General features: G+C 32.8%; 1 protein-coding gene across 1 annotated transcript; it reads left to right on the top strand.

The window, feature by feature from the left end:
• Positions 1-8,849, top strand: LOC143073363 (cornifelin homolog B-like). Its single transcript, XM_076248845.1, has 4 exons — positions 1-98; positions 5,694-5,814; positions 7,424-7,563; positions 8,522-8,849. The coding sequence occupies exons 2-4, from the start codon at positions 5,694-5,696 to the stop codon at positions 8,615-8,617; spliced, it is 357 nt and encodes a 118-aa protein (XP_076104960.1). The 5' UTR covers positions 1-98; the 3' UTR covers positions 8,618-8,849.
• The last annotated feature ends 13,148 nt before the right edge of the window (positions 8,850-21,997 follow it).

The raw sequence follows: 21,997 nt of genomic DNA, 5'->3' as shown, positions 1-21,997 counted from the left end.
CTTCTCCACTTCACATAATTTGATAACTATGTATAAAAGGTTGATTGTATAACAAAAACATTAATTGACAAGTCTCAAGAGGATAACCAAGTAAGAAGGTGTGTATTTTTATACTTTTGTATAATTTAATGGTAAGGATAATTTTCTCTGTAAATCAATGCCTCTATTAGGTTTATTTTACATGTTCGTTTATTTTCCGTGTAAGAATATATCTGGCGATGTCGGAAAGGGGGTGGGGGTAGAGGGAAATGTGATCAGTATTTTCTTCTATAACTGTCACCAGGAACGGTACACATGGACGAGACCAAAAGTTTGGGATGGAAAATGTATAAAATATGTATAGATATATAAAAAAAAAAGTTGCCATATCATATCAACGAAACAAATTCCTTTTTTTTTTAAATTTTTGTTATACGGGTATTTACTGCAAAACTAGATGGAAATTTGTTTATCCCATAAATGTGGAAGAAGTACAAAATTTATGACTTTCTTTCTAGTCTATTGTTTATTAAGTATTATTTTGTCACAACCGTGCTTGGCAGTCTTCATTAGTATGGCGTTCATTATCACTGAACTAGTATATATTTGTTTAGGGGCCAGCTGAAGGACGCCTCCGGGTGCGGGAATTTCTCGCTACATTGAAGACCTGTTGGTGACCTGCTGTTGTTTTTTTTTTTCTATGGTCGGGTTGGTGTCTCTTTGACACATTCCCCATTTCCATTCTCAATTTTATTCAGTCTTCAAAGTAATGTAATGGCGCGATGGAGAAATGGTACACATTGCTCGTTAAAGTATATATCTAAGTGTTTAACAGTTTCCGGTAATTATAATTTCTTATTCAGGTTATTGTAGTATGCGTTATCTTAAGTTCGCTGGGATATGTTTGAGATGTAGATTATAAAGTATAACAAAAATAGCAACTCCATTGTAAATTTAAAAAAATGAAAAGTCCATAAAAACTGACCAAATCAATCGTTAACAACAAATGGATCGGAAATAAACACAATTTTATTTTAAAACCATTTGATGGCATGACACAGGTTATGTTCATATATTTTATGTAGGTATGATACTAAATCCCTAACGAGAGGAATTGCTCTTGATATTTATATGATGAAGACATAATCTTTTAATCAGTTCAATTGAGGCCTGGAGCTGGCATGACAGCAACAGGGAAAAAATATGATAACTTGATTTTGTCATTCCAAATTCTTATTCTTTTAGTACCGTGACAAATAAGGTAATTTGAAAATTTAATGGACCGAAATACCTCACGGCTAATTTTTGTCATATTTTGTAGATAAATATAATATCCTTTGATTAAGGCATGTCGTAGAATGCCAAAGTGGTGAAGATTTTTGAAAACTGCATTCAAAGATCAAAAAGTGGGGGGGTTGAAAAATCGAATATTTGAGACATTTTGGACTCCTTAAATAAGCGACTTTTTCGATTTGTCACTCCACTATTTTAAATCTCTTCTAAAAACTGTCTTGATTAACATTAAATCCCGCCACGTGTGTAAAATTCAGTAAAAACATATGCATATTTAACACATTTGCTTAGTCTATTTATCTGTTTAGATATAAAGTGTATCACAAGATTCTAAATAAATATGGTCGTTATATTATAGGTCAAGTACAATCATTTAGTTCAAGATAATGTTTGTTATTCTTTTCGTTTTACGGTTATCCTTTAAGTACGTACAACAAGAGTTTTCGACATATTTTCACAACTGATAAAAATGCAAACTATTCAGTTCACCTCTCCATTTTGCTTACTTTGAATGGCATAATATCTTACTAGAACATATACTTCTGCATGCATGAACAATTTAAGTAAAACTATCCATTAATGGACCTTGAAAATTAGATCAAAGAACTATATATCGATCACCGAAGAGGACGCTAGTTTTTGTAATGAATACTTCCCTTTATATTAAAAAGCTTTTATTTTATAACGTTGTATCCAAATTTGTATTCATATATGTTTGTCTCGAGCATCACTGAAGAGACAATAATAATCGAAATGTGCATCTGGTACATTGGAATTGGTACCGTTAATGTGATACTTAATGTCAAGCCTGAAATCTCTGATGCGTTCATTTCTTGCCATTTGGTCTATACCTCTACTGTTGGACTTTTAGTTTCTGATGGTATCAACAGCCCAATAGCCAAAACACCGGTATGGGCATGCCCATACGTATTTTGTTTATTGCAACTGATTGTTATATTTTTTTGGTATATCATCCAAAATAAAGTAATGCATCTCCCTCGTGCATATATAGCTCTAATTCTTTATCGGGGTCATATATAATTTTTGTTTCGTTTTGGTTTGATCAGCACTTCAATGTTGTTTTTTTTATTAAACTTCGGATTTTCACATTGTTTTGTTCTATCATTCCTGAAGAGATATTAGAAGTCGAACTACGCATATGGTTATTGTATTAAAAGAAAGTCGAGAGATACCAAAGGTATATTCAAACTCAAAAGTCAAAAACAAACTGACAAATTCATTGTAAAAAAAATGACTAAAAGACAATCAACAGTACACATAACACAACATAGAAAACCAAAGACCGAGAAAGACGAGTTCTACCAAATCCAGGAGTGGTCTCAGATACTCAGGGAGGATATGGATGCCTTACTCCATTTTTTGTAACCGTCTTATTAAGTTCTACATTGAAGACATTCCTACAACTGTCTATATAAACAACATATCTTTGTTATTTTTGTTGTAGCTTTTTATAAGATTAACAACATTTGTTTCGTTTCATCCTTTTCTTGTTTTTAATCGAAGTCTGTCTTCTATACTGAGACGATATTCCATGCTCGTGTTTGATGTGTCACATGTATCAGTTACGATTCATTAAGTGTTTAAACTGAATTTTTCTAACTTATTTCCGGTAGATATAAGAATAAAAATAAGAATAAGAATTTTATTAGTATAAAATCCAAACAATAGGATTGTTACTAAAATATACAACAAAAACAAACAAACAGACAGTGGCATATTAAATACAAAACGATAGTCATTAAACACTACAAACATGTAGCATTGAAAGAAAAACAAAAACATAGATTATTAGTATTAATTATAATACTATTTTTGACAGCATGCCTCCTCTTTAAAATTATCAATTAAAATATTATGCTTATGTTACAAAAAATATGTTATAATATATATAACATTATAAGTTGAGCCATCAATTACACAGTTCATATATTGACATTATAATTGTTTCTTTCATTATACATTTCACTTATGTAGTTAACAATGATAAGTAAAATATCACATTCTTCGCAGGAAAATATAAAATCAAATTTGTTTTCTTCACTCATTGAATTAAAACAGGGGACAATACTAGATATTTCATCAAACATTTTGATCCTAGTTTTATTAATTTCTGAACATGTTATGATAAAATGAAATTCATCTTCCACCTCTTTATGGCATAAAGGACATATTCTATTTTCTAAAGCTGTTTTGTTGTATCTACCACGTTCAACAGCCAGCATACTATTACTTATTCTTATTCTAGCATAATTTTTTGTAACATTTTTATCTAAATTCAATAAAAGGTACTTTTCTAGTTCATACTTTACTTTACATTTTCTGTAGGTTCTTAGTTTATTTCCATTTATTGAATTATCATCATTAAAGAGACAATTTCTCCAAAATATAATGTAATTTTCATTGAGCTTCTTCACGATGGCTAAAAGTAATTTTGTTTTAGAGAAGGTACATTGATTTTCCCAAACATGAGTGAAATTCAATTTTGAAAGTAGCATTTTAACTTTTGAAGCAAATCCATTATTTAACTGCTTGTTAGATTTATAAACATTATATAATAATGACTCATTTTCATTTGACTTTAAAATATGTAACCAAAATCCTACAGAAGACTTAAGGGCCTGTATACCAATAGGGTACATTCCCAATTCAGCTAATACCGCTGTATTTACTGCCTTTGAATTAACATTTAGAAGACCTTTCGCAAATTTGATTTGGAGTTTTACTGATTCCATAGATAAATATTGAGATTCAAGAGTTTTGTTGTTCTTCACAATATTTAGCGACCATATCTCACTACAATACAGTAATATTGGGCTAACACAATAATTAAATAGTTTCATATGGGAAAAAAAACATCCATCTTATCTGAGTAGAGTATTTTTTTTATACAAAACAATGCCTTAGAAGCTTTTTTACATAGAAGATTTACTGCATTAGTGAAAATTCCTGATGGCTTGAATAGAATACCTAAATATTTATATTCTGTGCAACATTCAATTACTTCATTATTCAATACAAACTTGTCTTTAGTAAGTTTTTTACCACTTTTATTAAATATCATTGTTTTTGTCTTGTCAAGATTGACAGTCAAGTTCCATTTTTCACAATAAGTATTTAACTTATTTAGACAATTTTGTAAACCTTCTGAGGATTCTGATATTAATATATTAGATATATGAAGTGCTTATTAAGTAATCTTTAAATACAATAAATGGTCGACCCCATACTTTATTATACATAAAGTACACGCTTTTATTTTAGGAAAATTGTGGTATTGCTATCTTTTTATACTTATATACTGTTAAGATTCGTATTCGCTGAAACCTTCTGTTAATCCTTGAAAATTGTTGAAAGAATCTTCTCATATTCACCCCTTGAAAGACATGGTGTTAAAGCTTTCCTACAAGTAGTAACCCATGATCCATGACATCAAGATTGGGATATATGTAGCGTACATAATAACTAAACTTAGAATCATTCTGTGAAATGGTCATCATTTATATAGCGAAAGGTAAAGGTAATTGATAACCAGTTATCCTCTTTAATTTGCTCATAGAGAAGCGTCTGTGTAGAGACTGCCTAATACGAATAAAAGAACAAGTCGGTGATCACAGTTGCATAATGAATGACCGAATTGAAGTGATTTCTAATATTAAAACTATCATTTGTCCCTTCAAGCAGATTTTAGTTGACCATTCTGTTTTTATGAACAAGAATTCATTGTCGGGGTCCGATTATACACTGATAAACGGAATTATTGCTACTTGGTTGACGAATTGATTGTCGTGCTTCTATGTTCCGCTAGATTGACGATTTGCTTGTCGTTGTCTGACAGTCCACTACGTTAACGGATTAAGTACCGTGGTTCTATGTTCCGTTAGATAGTAGGTTTACTTGTCGTTGTCTGATAGTCCATTACGTTAACGGATTGAGTACCGTGGTTCTATGTTCCGTCAAATAGTAGGTTTGCTTGTAGTTGTATAATATTCAATAACGTTAGTGTTCGATATTCCTTTAGATTGGTGGATTTCTTGTCGTGGGCTGATAGTCCCATACCCGTAGCCAGGGGGTTTGGGGGGTTCGGACGACCCCCCTCCCTTGAAATCAAATAAGCACTGTTTAAATCAGCGTTTTGTTCAAATTGTGACTGTTAACAGTCGAGTTCATGAGTCTAACGAACCCCCCCCCCCCCCCCCCCCTTGGAAATTCCTGGCTACGGGCCTGAGTCCCGTAGGTAAACGAATTGATTGCCATGATTTGATTCGATATTACTTTAGATTATCAATAGATTGCATGTCCATGACAAAAAATGTTGTCCAAATCCGACTTTTAAAAAGTTTTACGAATCGATTGTTGTGGTTTGATATCCCGTTAGTGTATGGATTGATTCTTTTTAACAGATGGCAGCACCAATTACCACACAACCGCAACCCCAGCCTGGGAGCTTGCTTGTCTCAACAGTTCATGGTCATCGAAACTGGTCCACTGGTATTTTTGACTGTTTCACAGATATCAAAACATGTAAGAAAAACGTTAATGTACAAAGTCTTATAACAAATTCGTATATGTATTTTAAAATATTTTTTTGAAAGTACAATGATAAATTGAAGAATTGCAAAAATATTTTTTGTCTTGCGGATAATTTCAATATCAACAAATGTTTCACTATGTTTCACTATTTAATGACAGCCTTGTAACTGATGTATGCTCGAGACCAAAAGTGGCGAAAGCAAGATACTATAATAATGATAACATCTGAAAAGATAAAATCAATACAATCTTGATTTTTGTATAAATACACTGTACCACAAGATAATGTTTTGTTTTTATAGTGATCAATATTATAACTCAATGTTTACTGCTGATACAGCATGTTTTTGACATTTTGACCTATTATGTCAGTTTGTCTTGTTAACACATTATTGTTATCAATTTAATAAAAATGTATGGACTGTCATACAATTGAGAGGTAGTGCTAGCTAGCTACAAAACGAGATTTACTTTTCTATTTTCTACATGAGAAAATGCTTGTACCAAGTCAGGAATACGACAGTTGTTGTCCATTCGTTTTTTATGTGTTTTGTCATTTTATTTTGCCATGTGATTAGGGACTTTCCGATTTTATTTTACTCGGAGTTCAGTATTTTTGCGGTTTTACTTTTTTCCATTTGTTTGATGTGTTTGAACTTTTGATTTTCCCTTTGATAAGGGACTTTGCGATTTGAATGTTCCTTGGGGTTTTTGTATTTTTGTACGTGTTTCCAAAATATATTTTGTATTTTTTCATTGTTTTGACATAATGACTCGACGTTGCTATATAAAGAAAGGATAGTGACACCATGTTACTAAAATAGTAACATAGCCTTAATATCATTTTCAAAAACAGTAACATAGCGTTAATATCATTTCCAAAAATAGTAGCATAGCGTTAATATCATTTCCAAAACTAGTTACAGGCTTAATGAAAAATACTTCTTCTAGTGAAAAGTAAAAACACAAAAATACTGAACTCCGAGGAAAATTCAAAAAGGAAAATCAAAAATCAAAAGGCAAAATCAAAAGTCCAAGCACATCAAACGAATGGATAACAACTGTCATATTCCTGACTTGGTACAGGCATTTTCTAATGTAGAAAATGGTGGATTGATTCGGTATTCATTCATCTGTGTTCTTGATAAAGCGTTATATACACATTTAATTCATATTTTTCTTTCCATATTATAAATACAACATTATGAAACACACATTTAGTATGTGATAGGCATAGCACGTAACGATACGTATTAACATACTTTAAAATCATGTTCAACACAGAAAACAATTGTCCGAATATATACATAAACCGAAACCGAAACACAAACATGCATCGAAGTAAGGAATTTCTTTTGTCATGCAAATAAGCAGATCTAGGGAAACATAGATATACAGCAGAATTGTCAGAATTGTTTTTTTAGGTTGCAGGTATTATATCGTGGTTCTATTTGCCCTGCATGACATGTAATCTATCTGTCAGAATTGTTTTATTATATTGCAGGTATTATATCGTGGTTCTGTTTGCCATGCATGACATGTAATATATCAGGCAGATTTGTTTATTGTGTTTGAATGCCATTTTATTATTATTTTGCAGGTATTATATCGTGGTTCTGTTTGCCATGCATGACATGTAATCTTTCAGGCAGACAAGGTGATTGTGCTTGTATGCCATTTTGTGTGCCTGGTGGGTCTATTACCATGAGATCTAGAATCAGAACACTTGGTGGAATTCAGGTGAGAATTTGCAGTTGCCTGTCATGTTTAATTGTTTAATTCTGATATTTAATGGGATAGAAATTCATTGGACGATACATTCTGGATTATTTTCACTTGAAGAACTATAAAATCATGGTTTAAAACAAAGTTATATATATATTGAAATATTTTAAAGTATTGTTTAATTTTTCTTGATTCTCATTGGTTTATTTGGTCACGTGTTTCCAAAATATATTTTGTATTTTTTCATTGTTTTGACATAATGACTCGACGTTGCTATATAAAGAAAGGATAGTGACACCATGTTACTAAAATAGTAACATAGCCTTAATATCATTTTCAAAAACAGTAACATAGCGTTAATATCATTTCCAAAAATAGTAGCATAGCGTTAATATCATTTCCAAAACTAGTTACAACGAGTCAATATCGTTTAAAAACCCACGCTATGGTCTACATGTGCAATAAATGTTAGGGGCAGTGCAACAACTCCAAGATCCTATCTTTCAAACAATTTCAATCTAACTGGACTTGTTTGCTTTGGATAGCTGTCCATATCAAAGAAAATCCTTCACTATTAGCCAAAAAGTCGGCATGTTTCTTTCTGTAAAAAGTTATCAAAAATCATGAACGACTGTACACCAACTGTCATATATCCGACTTGGTACAGGTAACAAACATAAAAAAGTCATATAGACAAAGCAAGTTAGCAAAATTGAAAGATAAAAATGTAAAAATTATCACAGAAAAATGACTGGATGTATAATTACAGAGCCATGTCTTACTCGAACTGTTTTTGAGGTATATTATTATCGTAAACTGATACTACATCTAATATTAAAAAATGATATGTTATGATATTTTTATCATATGATTCAACGATTGCCTGTGAATAATGTAAATTTGCATTTTTTTTTTGGCAGTGAATTACTTACTAGTTATTCCATCATTACAATACTTTTTTTTTTAATTTCAGGGTACTGTGTGCAATGACTGTCTCGTGATGCAGTTTTGTGGTCCATGTGCAATTTGTCAGATGTCTAGAGAACTTGACAATATGGGCATTCCATAATCAAGACAGACAAATTCAAATGATAACATTGAAACAACATATAGACAAAAATCGTATTTTGATAACATTTTAGACTCATAAGAGCTTATACTGCTCTTCAAACATGTTTATTATAAATCTTATTCAATCTTTTTGTGATTGAAGGCATATATATTTCATTTTTAATATTTTGTTTTGTTTTGACTTTTCTATTTTCTTGTATTATTCGTCAACATTAAAAATATATTCATTGAACCGACCTATTAAAAAGTTTGTATTTCACAATTCATCGATAGGAACAACTCGATAATTTATAATGTGTCCCTAAAAAATTCTTAAGTGCCATTTAAAATTTAGCATGTTCTGTCTGTGACCTACAATGTGTTACTGAGGTAAATCATTCAGTCCGAAAACGCCTCAATGGACAGGAGAGATAGAAAGTCGTTTCTTCAATGGACACAATACTAAAGTGGTCATGCCACAATCTCAATGACAAGTTTTTCAATAAACAGAGCTCCGATTATGCAATAATGCTCCAAAAAGACCCCTGCACAGAATAGAAAGAAGCAGAATTACCGATTGAAATTATACCTAGTGGTGGGTTCGAGAGAGAATTTTTATAGGAACTTGATGTTCCTTATCCATATGGCATACACATAAAAGAGCTAATATCTTAAGATAACTTTGATATTGTTGGATTTTTTTTTATCATGTTTTGGTTGTATAATTACATTTTAATATTCATGGATGCCTGGATCCACACAAACAAACACACACACACACACACACACACACACATTTATTCGATCATTTTTTTATTTTATTTTTTAAGAGGTCAATGTCTGTAGCATTAAAATGCATTTATTGATTGATGTTTAACCATTTTCAGCACTATTGGCTATTCCATGGCGGTCAGTTTTTATTGTAAGGGTATGTCAGAGTGCCCGACCTTCTTAGGAAACCGACAATCCTAATCAATTAAGTTTAAAGTCAAGCTCACCTACTACGAGCGGGATTCGAACTGAAAACCTCAGTCTTGACATATTTGGGATACAATAATTTGAATGTTAACACAACTCAGTCCCCGAATACAACATAACCTCCAGTGAATATACCTTCCCTTTATAACGTTATATGTAAGAGGGGACATAAACTTTTTCTCATGTCCCAATTTATGTATTTTTATATTATTCCTTCCGCTTTGTTCAGATTGGAAAAGTGAACTGAGGATGATGAAAATGTTCTCATTTAAGTCTTATTTAATGATGCCCAGTCAACAAGAAGAATGCTGTTGATCTTCAAAAAATCAATTAATAGTATGTAAAGTTTTAAAAGTTTTCAAATTATTTTTATTCTCCTGATTTTAATGAGAAGAAGTTTGAACGATAATTATAGCAATAAAAGCGAACAAATCGTCCGATTAGTCAATATATCGTATTTACTTTGATTATTACGTATACTGTACTGCTAAAAATTGTTTTATTTTGTAAATTTTTTTTCAACAACTAATGATACAACATCTTCGGATAATTAAGTGCCAGTCTTTGTAAGAATCAGGCAATTTAGGTAAAAATTAAAACATGATTAGAAAAAACCCACCGAGCTAATCATGCTATTTAATACTAACCATCATCCTGAGTTAAAAATAATTGGTCTTTTGTTTGTGTGTGTCTGGTAATATCAAATAACTTGGTTAGAAAATTGGTTAGAATGATAGCAAATTACAGAGTTATCTCCCTTTTTTGTTAATTTCTAGTGTAATTCAACCAAATTGTATCTTCTATTACCAGAACAGAAAATGGAAATGAATGTTATTTTTGTGCATAACTACATATTATGAACTGAAATCAATGTCAAATAGGGTGGGTATTTTTATCATGTTTTCACCACTGCCTGATTCTTAGGCAGACTGGCACTTTTGACATATGTTTTCCAGTTCTTGCTGTCAGAACTTTTCCGCTCCGAGTATAGATTCAATATAAATTTTGAAATCATAAGCAAAACTACTGGTAGGGCGGGCTCTGTAGCTATCAAGTATAGAAAGTAATCATGCTTGTAAAACCAAAAACAATTTTTTTAAAGAAAACATTTGCATATTTAGGTTCTCAAATATGGAACAGTTTACCAAATGAAATAAAAATGAGTAATACACTTGTATCTTTTAAAACAAAATGTTACACATTTTTCATCAATTGTGCAAATTAATATGCTTTTTCATTATTATTTAAATACAATTGTATATTGTGTATAATATAACTTTATAATACTCTATGTACTTATAAATATGTTATTATTATTTTGAGGACTCTCAGGAAGATTAGTTTTAACTAATGGGATCATCCTCTTGAAATAAAGATTATTTATTTATTTATTTACAAGATTGATCGTTTATATAAATAAACAGTGTTAATTTCCATTGTTTAACGCAAGCGTACATTTTAGATAAATAAATTGAATGAAAACTACGGTTCCTCATTTGTGCATTGTGCTTAAAAATTAGTATGTATCATTACTTTCATTTGTTTACAACTCTGTCTTGTATTGTTTTGGTCGTACAATTGCAAATACTAAATTTCATGACTGTATCATGGGTTTCCATCAGTTTACCATTGAACTATCACAAAAAAAAGTCATGGTTAGGTTTGAAATTAATGGTTAACCCTAGTTTTTAGTGCTAACCGTTTAAATTTATTGACATAACTGCACGACTCTATTCTCAATTGACAGTGGTAAGATAATCGTTGCAAAGAATCCTGTTAAACTTTTGTGAAAGACGGTTTTAATTTTGTGGCGAGAGTTTATGTTCTATTTTGAAGGAAATTGTAGTAACCTGCAATACAAGTATACCGTTCCATTGAGTTTTATTATATGTCTTGTGTTTCTATCTCTAACCTAGGTTTTCTGTATTTGGCAGGTGTAGTGCATCATGACATAAGACATTGTTACGTGTACCATGATAAACTTTCGTGATATTGTTGTCTGTTACCAAACTGCACCGAGATCCTGAAAAAAATATACAAGTTAATTCTAGAATTAGAATTCAATGGAAGTGAATAAGCTGTTTACTTAAATAAATGTAAAATATGTCAATGGGCCACAGATGCCCCCGCTTGTGAAAAAAACATCAGTTAACTTCCACATATAGATGCAGGATTCACGTTATTTTGACCGTTTTGTGACCATAAGCATGATGTACAAGTTTCAAAATATTTGGTTAAGGCAAACTGAAGTTGAAGAACGGTAACAACAGATTTAACATTTTCCTATCTTAAGGCTCCGTGTTGACATTTGTATCATTGGTACTCGTACCACATCTTTTTACATATAATGACTCATGAACAGTAAAAGTGATGCCACCCAATATCGAACTTCATAGATCTGTGTTATGGGGTAATAAGCATTGCGTATAAGGTTTATAACGTTTGATTGAGTAAAACTTATTTAGAGAACGGAAACGAAAAATTCAGCATTTTCTATGTTTTTATACGGACGCGAATTCTCATAAACGGTAAAAGTGACGCTACCAAATTTCAAATTTTATTTTGTGTTGTGTGGTAATAAGCATTGTCCCAGGTTAGGGGGATGGTGGGGATCCCGCCTAATTCGGTATGTATGTGCCTGTCGCATGTCAGGAACCTGTAATTCAGTGTTTGTCGTTTGTTTATGTGTTACATATTTGTTTTTCGTTCATTTTTTGTTCATAAATTTGTCAGTTTCTATTCTCGTTTGAATTGTTTGACATTGTCATTTCGGTGCCTTTTATAGGTGACTATGAGGTATGACCTTTGCTCATTGGTGAAGACCGTATTGTGACCTATAGTTGTTAATTCCTGTGTCATCTGATCTCTTGTGGAAAGTTCTCATTGGCACTCAAGCCATATTGGGTAAAGGGTGGGGATCCCGTTAACAAATTTAACCCCGCCTTACTCTGTATGTATGCATGTGCCTGTCCCAAGTCAGGAGCCTGTAATTCAGTGATTGTCGTTTGTTTATGTGTTACATATTTGTTTTTTGTACACAAATTAGGCCGTTAGTTCTCTCGTTTGAATTGTTTTGCATTGTAATTTTGTAGCCTTTTATAGCTGACTATTGTGTATGGACTTTGCTCATTGTGGAAGGCCGTATGGTGACCTATAGTTGTTACTTTCTGACGGTGATTTGGTCTCTTGTGGAGAGTTCTCACTGACACTCATGCCACATTTTCTTTTTTATATTGTGTATAAGTTTTGTAGTATTTCCCAATATTTGTTGAGGCAAACTAAAGTTAGGAGAACGGAACTCATATTTTGGGATGTTCGGGAAGGACGGACTAGGGTAACACCTTATACCTCTCCACTATGGCACCAACACAGAAATTCTGATTATTGTGCTGGTAATAATCATCCCACTAGCACTGTCATTAACACACACACACAATTTTATTATAAAAATATTTAATCTTAGTTTTGATTTCTTTTTTTTGGGGGGGGGGGATGATTATATGCACCCCCTTCACAAGGAGTTTCAAATTTGACAAATTTATTGTACATATACATTTTTGTGATATTTTATGGCTTATTTTTGCAACCAATTTTAAAGCTTACTAACTTAAATTGACTACATCTTTCTTTTTATATGTCTTTTAACATTTTGTTTTGAACAAAACGATTTGTTACATATACTTCACATGTATTTCTATCAAATCTGGCATTACTACAAATCCAATTAAATAAAATTCAGTCGAACTTAAAAATAAATATGCAATCATTCAAATAAATATGTGGGTGATAAAGGGTTATTTTTTTGAAACGTGATCACCGTTTTTTATTTTACGTTCAACGTGTTTTTACTTTTTTATTTGACGTTCAGTCGTGCAAGAGGGGTGCCTCGTTCAACGTGTTCTGCCTATATAATTTTACGTGCATCGTGATTTTCAGTCTTATTTTAGCTCGGTATTTTTCAAATCAAATTCAAACACTTGGCAGGGATCGTCAAGAAATACTTTTTTAAAAGCCGTAAACCAATTATATCATAAATGTGTATACTGAATCGGGAATATCAAGTAAAACAAAGAGTTAATATATACAAGAAGACAGTGACTCAGTCACAAAAGGTACAAATAAAAGTTTGTTTTTTTTTCGTGCAACGTTCATTACAGAAATTATTTCACGTTCCACGTGAAATTCTGTTTTATTTCACGTTTTTTTCGTGCAAGCACCCCCCCTTTTTACCACCCTCAAATATGCAAGTCGTTTATAATCTGGACAAGTGGCTAGATGCACATATCGTCGGCAAATTGAACGACATGTCGTTTCAAAAAACTTCTAGAAATATTAACGGAAATAAGGGATGAGTAAAGAAAAAATAAATGCAAACAGAACGACTGAATTAAATAAAAGGATGTTCGATATACTGTATATTTCGGTTTATTTGTAAAATCTATACGATGCTTTATTTTTATCTAGTTTCCTACTGAAAATAATTAAAAGAAAAGATAAATACCTTACAGCTTCCTTTACCGCCGATGCTGAAATGTTTATTGTTATAAAACAATTTTAGCGTCTTTGACCTACTTTATCTTTTTTATTCGGATACTTGCGGTTATCTTCTCCAAGTTCAACAGGAACATTAGAATGATCTAGAATAGAACCCAGATGGAACCAAGAAGTTGGGTTGCTATAACCAAACAACCCGGATGTTGAACCAGTTACCATGGTTTCGAACCAAAGAACCAAGGTTCAGAACCAAAAAAACCCAGATGGAACCAAGGTTTAGAACCAGAGTGCACGGATAGAACCTAATTGCATTCAGAATTCTCTTGACTTTTTATACCTTCAATGTATTTTCCAAATCATTTATTTATTTAGTATATTTATATATAATTTTATTTGTGACAAAATAGTCTTTTTGACCTCATCACATGTCGGATTTACCTGTTTGCAGTAGCTTGCATCAAACGAGTCTTTATGTTTGTTGTAGATTGTATTCGAGTTTTATTCCAGTTATTCTTTATGACTGGCGTGTCAATGTTAAGCAGTGGGATTGGATACTCTTCTTATCAGATTTTTATACGACCGCAAAAATTTTAATTTTTCGTCGTATATTGCTGTCACGTTGGCGTCGTCGTCGTCGTCTTGCGTCGTCGTCGTCGTTGTCGTCCGAATACTTTTAGTTTTCGCACTCTAACTTTAGTAAAAGTTAATAGAAATCAATGAAATTTTGACACAAGGTTTATGACCACAAAAGGAAGGTTGGGATTGATTTTGGGAGTTTTGGTTCCAACATTTTAGGAATAAGGGGCCAAAAAGGGCCAAAATAAGCATTTTCTTGGTTTTCGCACTATAACTTTAGTTTAAGTGAATAGAAATCTATGAAATTTTAACACAAGGTTTATGACCACAAAAGGAAGGTTGGGATGGATTTTGGGAGTTTTGGTTCCAACAGTTTAGGAATTAGGGGCCAAAAAAGGGCCCAAATAAGCATTATTCTTGGTTTTTGCACAATAACTTTAGTATAAGTAAATAGAAATCAGTGAAATTTAAACACAAGGTTTATGACCACAAAAGGAAGGTTGGGATTGATTTTGGGAGTTGAGGTCCCAACAGTTTAGGAATTAGGGGCCAAAAAGGGGCCCAAATAAGCATTATTCTTGGTTTTCGCACCATAACTTAAGTATAAGTAAATAGAAATCTATGAAATTTAAACACAAGGTTTATGACCATAAAAGGAAGGTTGGGTTTGATTTTGGGAGTTTTGGTCCCAACAGTTTAGGAATAAGGGGCCCAAAGGGTCCAAAATTGAACTTTGTTTGATTTCATCAAAAATTGAATAATTGGGGTTCTTTGATATGCTAAATCTAACTGTGTATGTAGATTCTTAATTTTTGGTCCCGTTTTCAAATTGGTCTACATTCAGGTCCAAAGGGTCCAAAATTAAACTTAGTTTGATTTTAACAAAAATTGAATCCTTGGGGTTCTTTAATATGTTGAATCTAAAAATGTACTTAGATTTTTGATTATTGGCCCAGTTTTCAAGTTGGTCCAAATCGGGGTCCAAAATTAAACTGTGTTTGATTTCATCAAAAATTGAATAATTGGGGTTCTTTGATATGCCAAATCTAACTGTGTATGTAGATTCTTAATTTTTGGTCCCGTTTTCAAATTGGTCTACATTAAAGTCCAAAGGGTCCAAAATAATACTAAATTTGATTTTAACAAAAATTGAATTCTTGGGCTTTTTTGATATGCTGAATCTAAACATGTACTTAGATTTTTGTTTATGGGCCCAGTTTTCAAGTTGGTTCAAATCAGGATCCAAAATTATTATATTAAGTATTGTGCAACAGCAAGAAATTTTCAATTGCACAGTATTCAGCAATAGCAAGAAATCTTCAATTGCACAGTATTGTGCAATTGCAAGAAATTTTCAATTGCTCAGTATTGCGCAACAGCAAGAAATCTTCAATTGCACAGTATTGTGCAATAGCAAATATTTTCAATTGCACAGTATTGCGCAATAGCCAGAAATATCTAATTGCACAATATTGTGCAATAGCAAGAAATTTTCAATTGATTGGAGTTATCTTTCTTTGCCCAGAATAGTAGTTGAGTCAACTTAAATCATTGTTTTATACAATATACAATGTATATTCACTTTTACTACCAACTGATCAATTAAAACAATCTTTACCATTCAGTGATAACAAGCACCTTTTGTTACATTTTAATATTTTATGATGTATTTAAATGAGTAGTTATTGTTGCAAACTCCATTAGAAATTTGAATTGAGATCAGTTTTGGAAAAAGGGAAAGGGGGATGTGAAAAAAAAAAATGGGGGGGGGGGGTAAATTTTTCTCATTTCAGATTTCATAAATAAAAAGAAAATTTCTTCAAACATTTTTTTGACAGGATTAATATTCAACAGCATAGTGAATTGCTCAAAGGCAAAAAAAAAATTTTAAGTTCATTAGACCACATTCATTCTGTGTCAGAAACCTACGCTGTGTCAACTATTTAATCACAATCCAAATTTAGAGCTGTATCCAGCTTGAATGTTGTGTCCATACTTGCCCCCAACCGTTCAGGGTTCAACCTCTGCGGTCGTATAAAGCTGCGCCCTGCGGAGCATCTGGTTTTATTTGTAAAGATGATTCATTATCTTGATCTGTTATGTCAGACTTCAAATCGTATTTATGTATTTATTTTGTTTACCGTAATATCACAAAATTGTAATATACGTTTTGTTTCTAATGCAGAATATTTTCTGAGATAGACTCAACAACTAAACCATTAGTTCTTCTCCCAGTGGTACGGACTTTACCTGAGCATGATACCAGTGTATATTCTGTTTCATCTCCTTCAACTGTCAACATATCAAATAGTTGAGAACTGGCAAGAGTCCTGTTACTCTAATCGTCGATCATAACGTAGAGACGTACAACATTCTCTGGTTTGTCTTAAAAATGCATTGACTAAAATTATCTTTGAGCATGATTTCCCTGTAAATCCTCCACAAATGCGAGTGCATAATGCCTTAGTTGTACCGGAGCACTCCCCGCCGTTATCTGTTCGATTTTCAGACGGTTTAACTTGGTCCTGAGTTTGTTGTGTAGAAGAATTCACATGAGTATGATCGACGTGTAAAGCAGATGGGTGTTCTTCACTGTTACACTCCTTGCAACGAACAACGTTCTTACAGTCTCGTTTAATGTGTGACGTAGATTCGCAACATTTAAAGCAGATTCTCTTCTCCTTAATAAATTTAATTCTCTCACCGATGGGCTTGGCCATGAAAACTTTACATTTGTTCAACGAGTGCTCAGTAAGATGAAGCGGACATTTCTGTTTGGCTGAGTTATTATCAGGTAGAGATAAAGGTTTATGTGGGTCCGTTGTCTCAGTCTTCTTGACGTGTATTTGAGTGTTTCTTTCAGATCGCTTCTGAAAGTTGTTTTCTTTCTTGAATGGTGTTGTTTCGTAAAAGAAGCTTGGGTTATTCTTGATACGACTCTGATCTCGGAGAAATTCTACAAAGTGGCCAAATGGAGGAGAAGCTACATCATTATAGTTCATGTATCTAACAGCTGTTGTGGTCCATTTTTCTTGAAGATTATGTGGTAATTTATTTACCATTGGTGTAACTCCGATTGATGAATCATAGTGACCAAGAAGGGGTTTCATTTTTTCCGTACTCTTGATTGAATCGATTTCGGATGCAAGATCATACAATTCGAACAATTTCTTGTTGTCTTTTACAGTTAATTTCGGAAACTGTTCAACTCTCCGTTTTAATGACGCTTCTAACATTTCGGGATATCCATATCGTTCTTTGAGACGTTGCCATGCTCTGCTTAGACCTATAGAGGGATTTGATGTGTTGGCGGATTTGATGCTTATGACGTGTCGTTTTGACTCTTGACCTGTCCATTTAACTAAGAGATCTAATTCCTCCATTGGTGTAACTTTTAATTCTTCCATGACAGCACGGAAAGACGTTTTCCATGTGAGATATGTCTCTGGTCGGTCATCAAACTGTGAAAGTCTAGAGAGAAGCAGATCCTTTTTCAACAGATATCGAGTAAAATCACCTGCTACAGACTGTGGCGGAATGAAGGGTTCGACCCTCGGGTCCAAATTAGTCTCAGGTACACGGTATGAAGATTCAATATGTTGGTTGTTGTTTGTAACTCTAGTTTGCACATCCTGTTTTGCTGAGTTTAATTGTTGAACGTATGTCTTAGTTCGGGCTTTTGCATCCAATGGCTCTGATTGTATGTTTAACTCATATTTAACTGAAGTTTCTGACGATTCCGGAGATTCTGATAATGCATCAACTGCTGCTTCTGCCGCGGCAGCTTCGCGTTTTGCCTCTAGTAAGTCTAATTCAGCTGCAAGATTTGCCTTTTCCCTGTCGGCTCTTGCTTTTTGCTCATCAAGAGACGCTTGTTTTTTCTTCATTTCTGTTTCTAGTTCTACAAACTTTAATCTTGTTGTTGCAACTTTTGCTTTTGCTCTTGTTCGTAATGTGACTGAGCTCATTTGACTTTGGCGAGAGGTTGTAGATGATCTGAATGATGATTTCGAACTGCTTGATGAAACTGTTGATCTTTCTTCGAATACTATGTTACGGCCAGAAATCGCCTTTAAATTGTAGCCAACAAAAGACACAAATCAATAGTAAAATTTAACAATATTTAATATACAAAAGTTTACAAAAGGTATTACACAAATATTACTGTTAACTTAACTGTCAAAATATGAGTCCAATCTGTTATCTTTATCTGTATCCGGAAATCTTTCGGAATCCAATTTGAATATTACGTTCACTACTAATGTCACAATCCAGTATGATGTTGTTTGTAGAATAAAAGTGTCAATCCAAATGCTGTGAATACTAATGTCTATCAATGTCTATGTCCAAGTTTAATTATGAGAGTTTAACTTTAGTGTCTGTATATATAGTGTTGTCATGGAAAAATTCTAGAACACTCTATAATGGAACATTGTGGAAAATCCTGGAAAGTTACAACAGAAGTTTCTGGAATAACGTAGAAGTTTAAATTACGCATCTTTTATAAGGATCGTTCTAGAAAGTTCCAATCATTCTGTGATTGTTCCAGTGATTCATAAACTGCACAGTTATAAGATTATTTGGTAAACAACTATCAGGCCATACAACACAAATTAGGCCAACATAAATAAACATAATAATTACAATATCATAACACCTCCCCCCTTAAAAGAAGTTTTAGTGTAACAAAAACTTACCATGAATAATATGAACAAAAATACATAATATATGCAAAGTGATTTAATAAGCTCTAGATAAAGCATCAGCTATTACATTATCTTTACCCTTAATATGTTTTACAATTACATCATATTCCTGTAACAATAAACTCCACCTTGTCAACCTCTGATTCTTGTTTCTCATTTTATGCATGAAGGTGAGAGGATTATGATCAGTATAAACAAGAATAGGATATACAGTGGGATTCAAATATACATCAAAATGTTGAAGTGCTGACAACATTGCAAAACACTCTTTTTCAATAGTTGAATAATTTTTCTGATGTTTATCTAATTTCTTAGAAAAATATGATATAGGTTTTTCAACATTATCATCTGTCTCTTGATATAAAACAGCTCCAATTCCTACATCGCTTGCATCAACGGCAAGTTTAAATTGTTTTTCAAAGTCTGGAGTAATCAGAACTGGACTATTAATTAAAAGTGATTTGCTATTTTCAAAAGCTTTTTGACAATTTTCACTCCAGATAAATTTAGAATCTTTTCGTAAAAGATGAGTCAATGGTTGAACAACAGTAGCAAAATTTGAACAGAATTTCCTGTAAAATCCTATCATGCCTAAATATCTCATAAGTTGTTTTCTATTTGTAGGAGGTGAAAATTTGGAAATAGCTTCCACTTTAGCCATAATAGGTTTTACTTGACCTTGGCCAACTGTATGCCCTAAATAATCAACAGTGGCCTGACAAAATTCACTTTTACCAAGATTAACAGTCAAATTTGAATGTGACAATCTATCAAAAGTATCATACAAATGTGTTAAATGCTGTTCCCAGCTATCACTACATACAATAAGATCATCAATATAAGCATAACAACAGTCTAAATCTTTTATAACATTATTGATCATTCTTTGAAATGTAGCTGGAGCACTTTTCATGCCAAATGGCATTACAGTATATTGAAATAAGCCATCTGGTGTAACAAAAGCTGATATTTCACGAGCTCTCTGTGTCAATGGAACTTGCCAATAACCTTTCAATAAATCAAATTTGCTCACAAATTTTGCTTGACCAATATTGTCAATACAATCGTCTATCCTTGGAATCGGATAGGAATCAGATTTTGAGACTGAATTTACTTTTCTGAAATCAGTCACGAAACGAAAAGTTTTATCTGGTTTTGGCACAAGGAGACAAGGAGAGCTCCATTCACTGTTACTCGGCTCAATAATATCATTGTCAAGCATATATTTAATTTCTTTTCTCATAACTTCAAGTTTGAGTGGATTGAGCCTGTAAGGATGTTGCTTAATTGGAGAAGCATCTCCTACATCAACATCATGACAAACAGCAGTGGTTTTGTTTGGCACATCTGGAAAAAGATTTTTAAAAGAAAATACCAAAGTTTTTATTTCTTCTCTATGATCAAAAGACAGATGTGCAAGTTTTGAGTCTAAATTTGACAAAATTTCTGAATTTTTCAATTTAACTGTCTCTTCCAAAGTTTTATAACTAAAAGGTGGTTCAATTACATCTGGTTTGTCATGATTGTTCTCAAATTTAACCATGCCTAAAGTGGCAACTGGTTTACTATCACATAGAACATTAGTACGCTCAAAATATGGTTTTAACATATTAATATGACACACTCTATTTTGTTTGCGCCGACCTGGAGTTTTTACAATATAATTCAAATCATTAATTTTACTCTCTATTGTATAAGGACCACAATATTTAGCCTGTAAAGGATGTCCAGGGACTGGCAAAAATACAAGTACCTTATCACCAGGCTCAAAAACTCTATCCCTGGCATCTTTATCATACCAAATTTTCATCTTGTTCTGTACATTTTTTAAGTTTTTCTGAGCAATTTGACAAGCAGTATACAATTTTTCTTTAAATCTAGATACATAGTCTAAAAGATTCAAGTCAGTATGTTCAGTAAGCCACTTTTCCTTAATCAATTTTAACGGTCCCCTTACAGTATGACCAAATACCAACTCAAAGGGACTAAATCCAAGGGATTCTTGAACAGCCTCTCGAACCGCAAAAAGTAGAAAGTGAACTCCATCATCCCAGTCTCTGTCAAATTGAAGACAAAAAGTTCTAATCATGTTCTTCAATGTTTGATGAAAACGTTCTAAGGCACCTTGAGATTCTGGATGATAAGCACTTGATCTGTACTGAGCAATCCCTAACTGGTATACGACTTGCTGAAATAAACCTGACATGAAATTTGATCCCTGGTCGGACTGTATAGACTTAGGAAGTCCTACTAATGTGAAAAATTTGATCAAAGCTTTGACGATAGTAGGTGTCTTGATATTTCTGAGCGGAATAGCTTCAGGAAAGCGGGTAGATGTACACATGATTGTCAATAAATATGCATTTCCAGTCTTGGTCTTTGGTAAAGGTCCAACACAGTCAATTAGAACTCTGCTGAAAGGTTCGTCAAAGGCTGGAATAGGCAGAAGTGGTGCTGGTGGTATTTTCTGGTTAGGTTTACCAACAACCTGGCATATATGGCATGATTTGCAGTATTCTGCGACATCATTTCTAAGTCTGGGCCAGTAGAAATGTTGCAATATTTTTAGGCAAGTCTTCCTTATACCTAAGTGCCCAGCCAAGGGGGTGTCATGGGCAAGACCAATAATTTCTTGCCTATAAACT

The sequence above is a fragment of the Mytilus galloprovincialis genome, chromosome 4 (genome assembly GCF_965363235.1).
Source record: "Mytilus galloprovincialis chromosome 4, xbMytGall1.hap1.1, whole genome shotgun sequence".
Lineage (NCBI taxonomy): Eukaryota > Metazoa > Mollusca > Bivalvia > Mytilida > Mytilidae > Mytilus > Mytilus galloprovincialis.
This window is presented reverse-complemented; position numbering and strand designations above follow the sequence as displayed.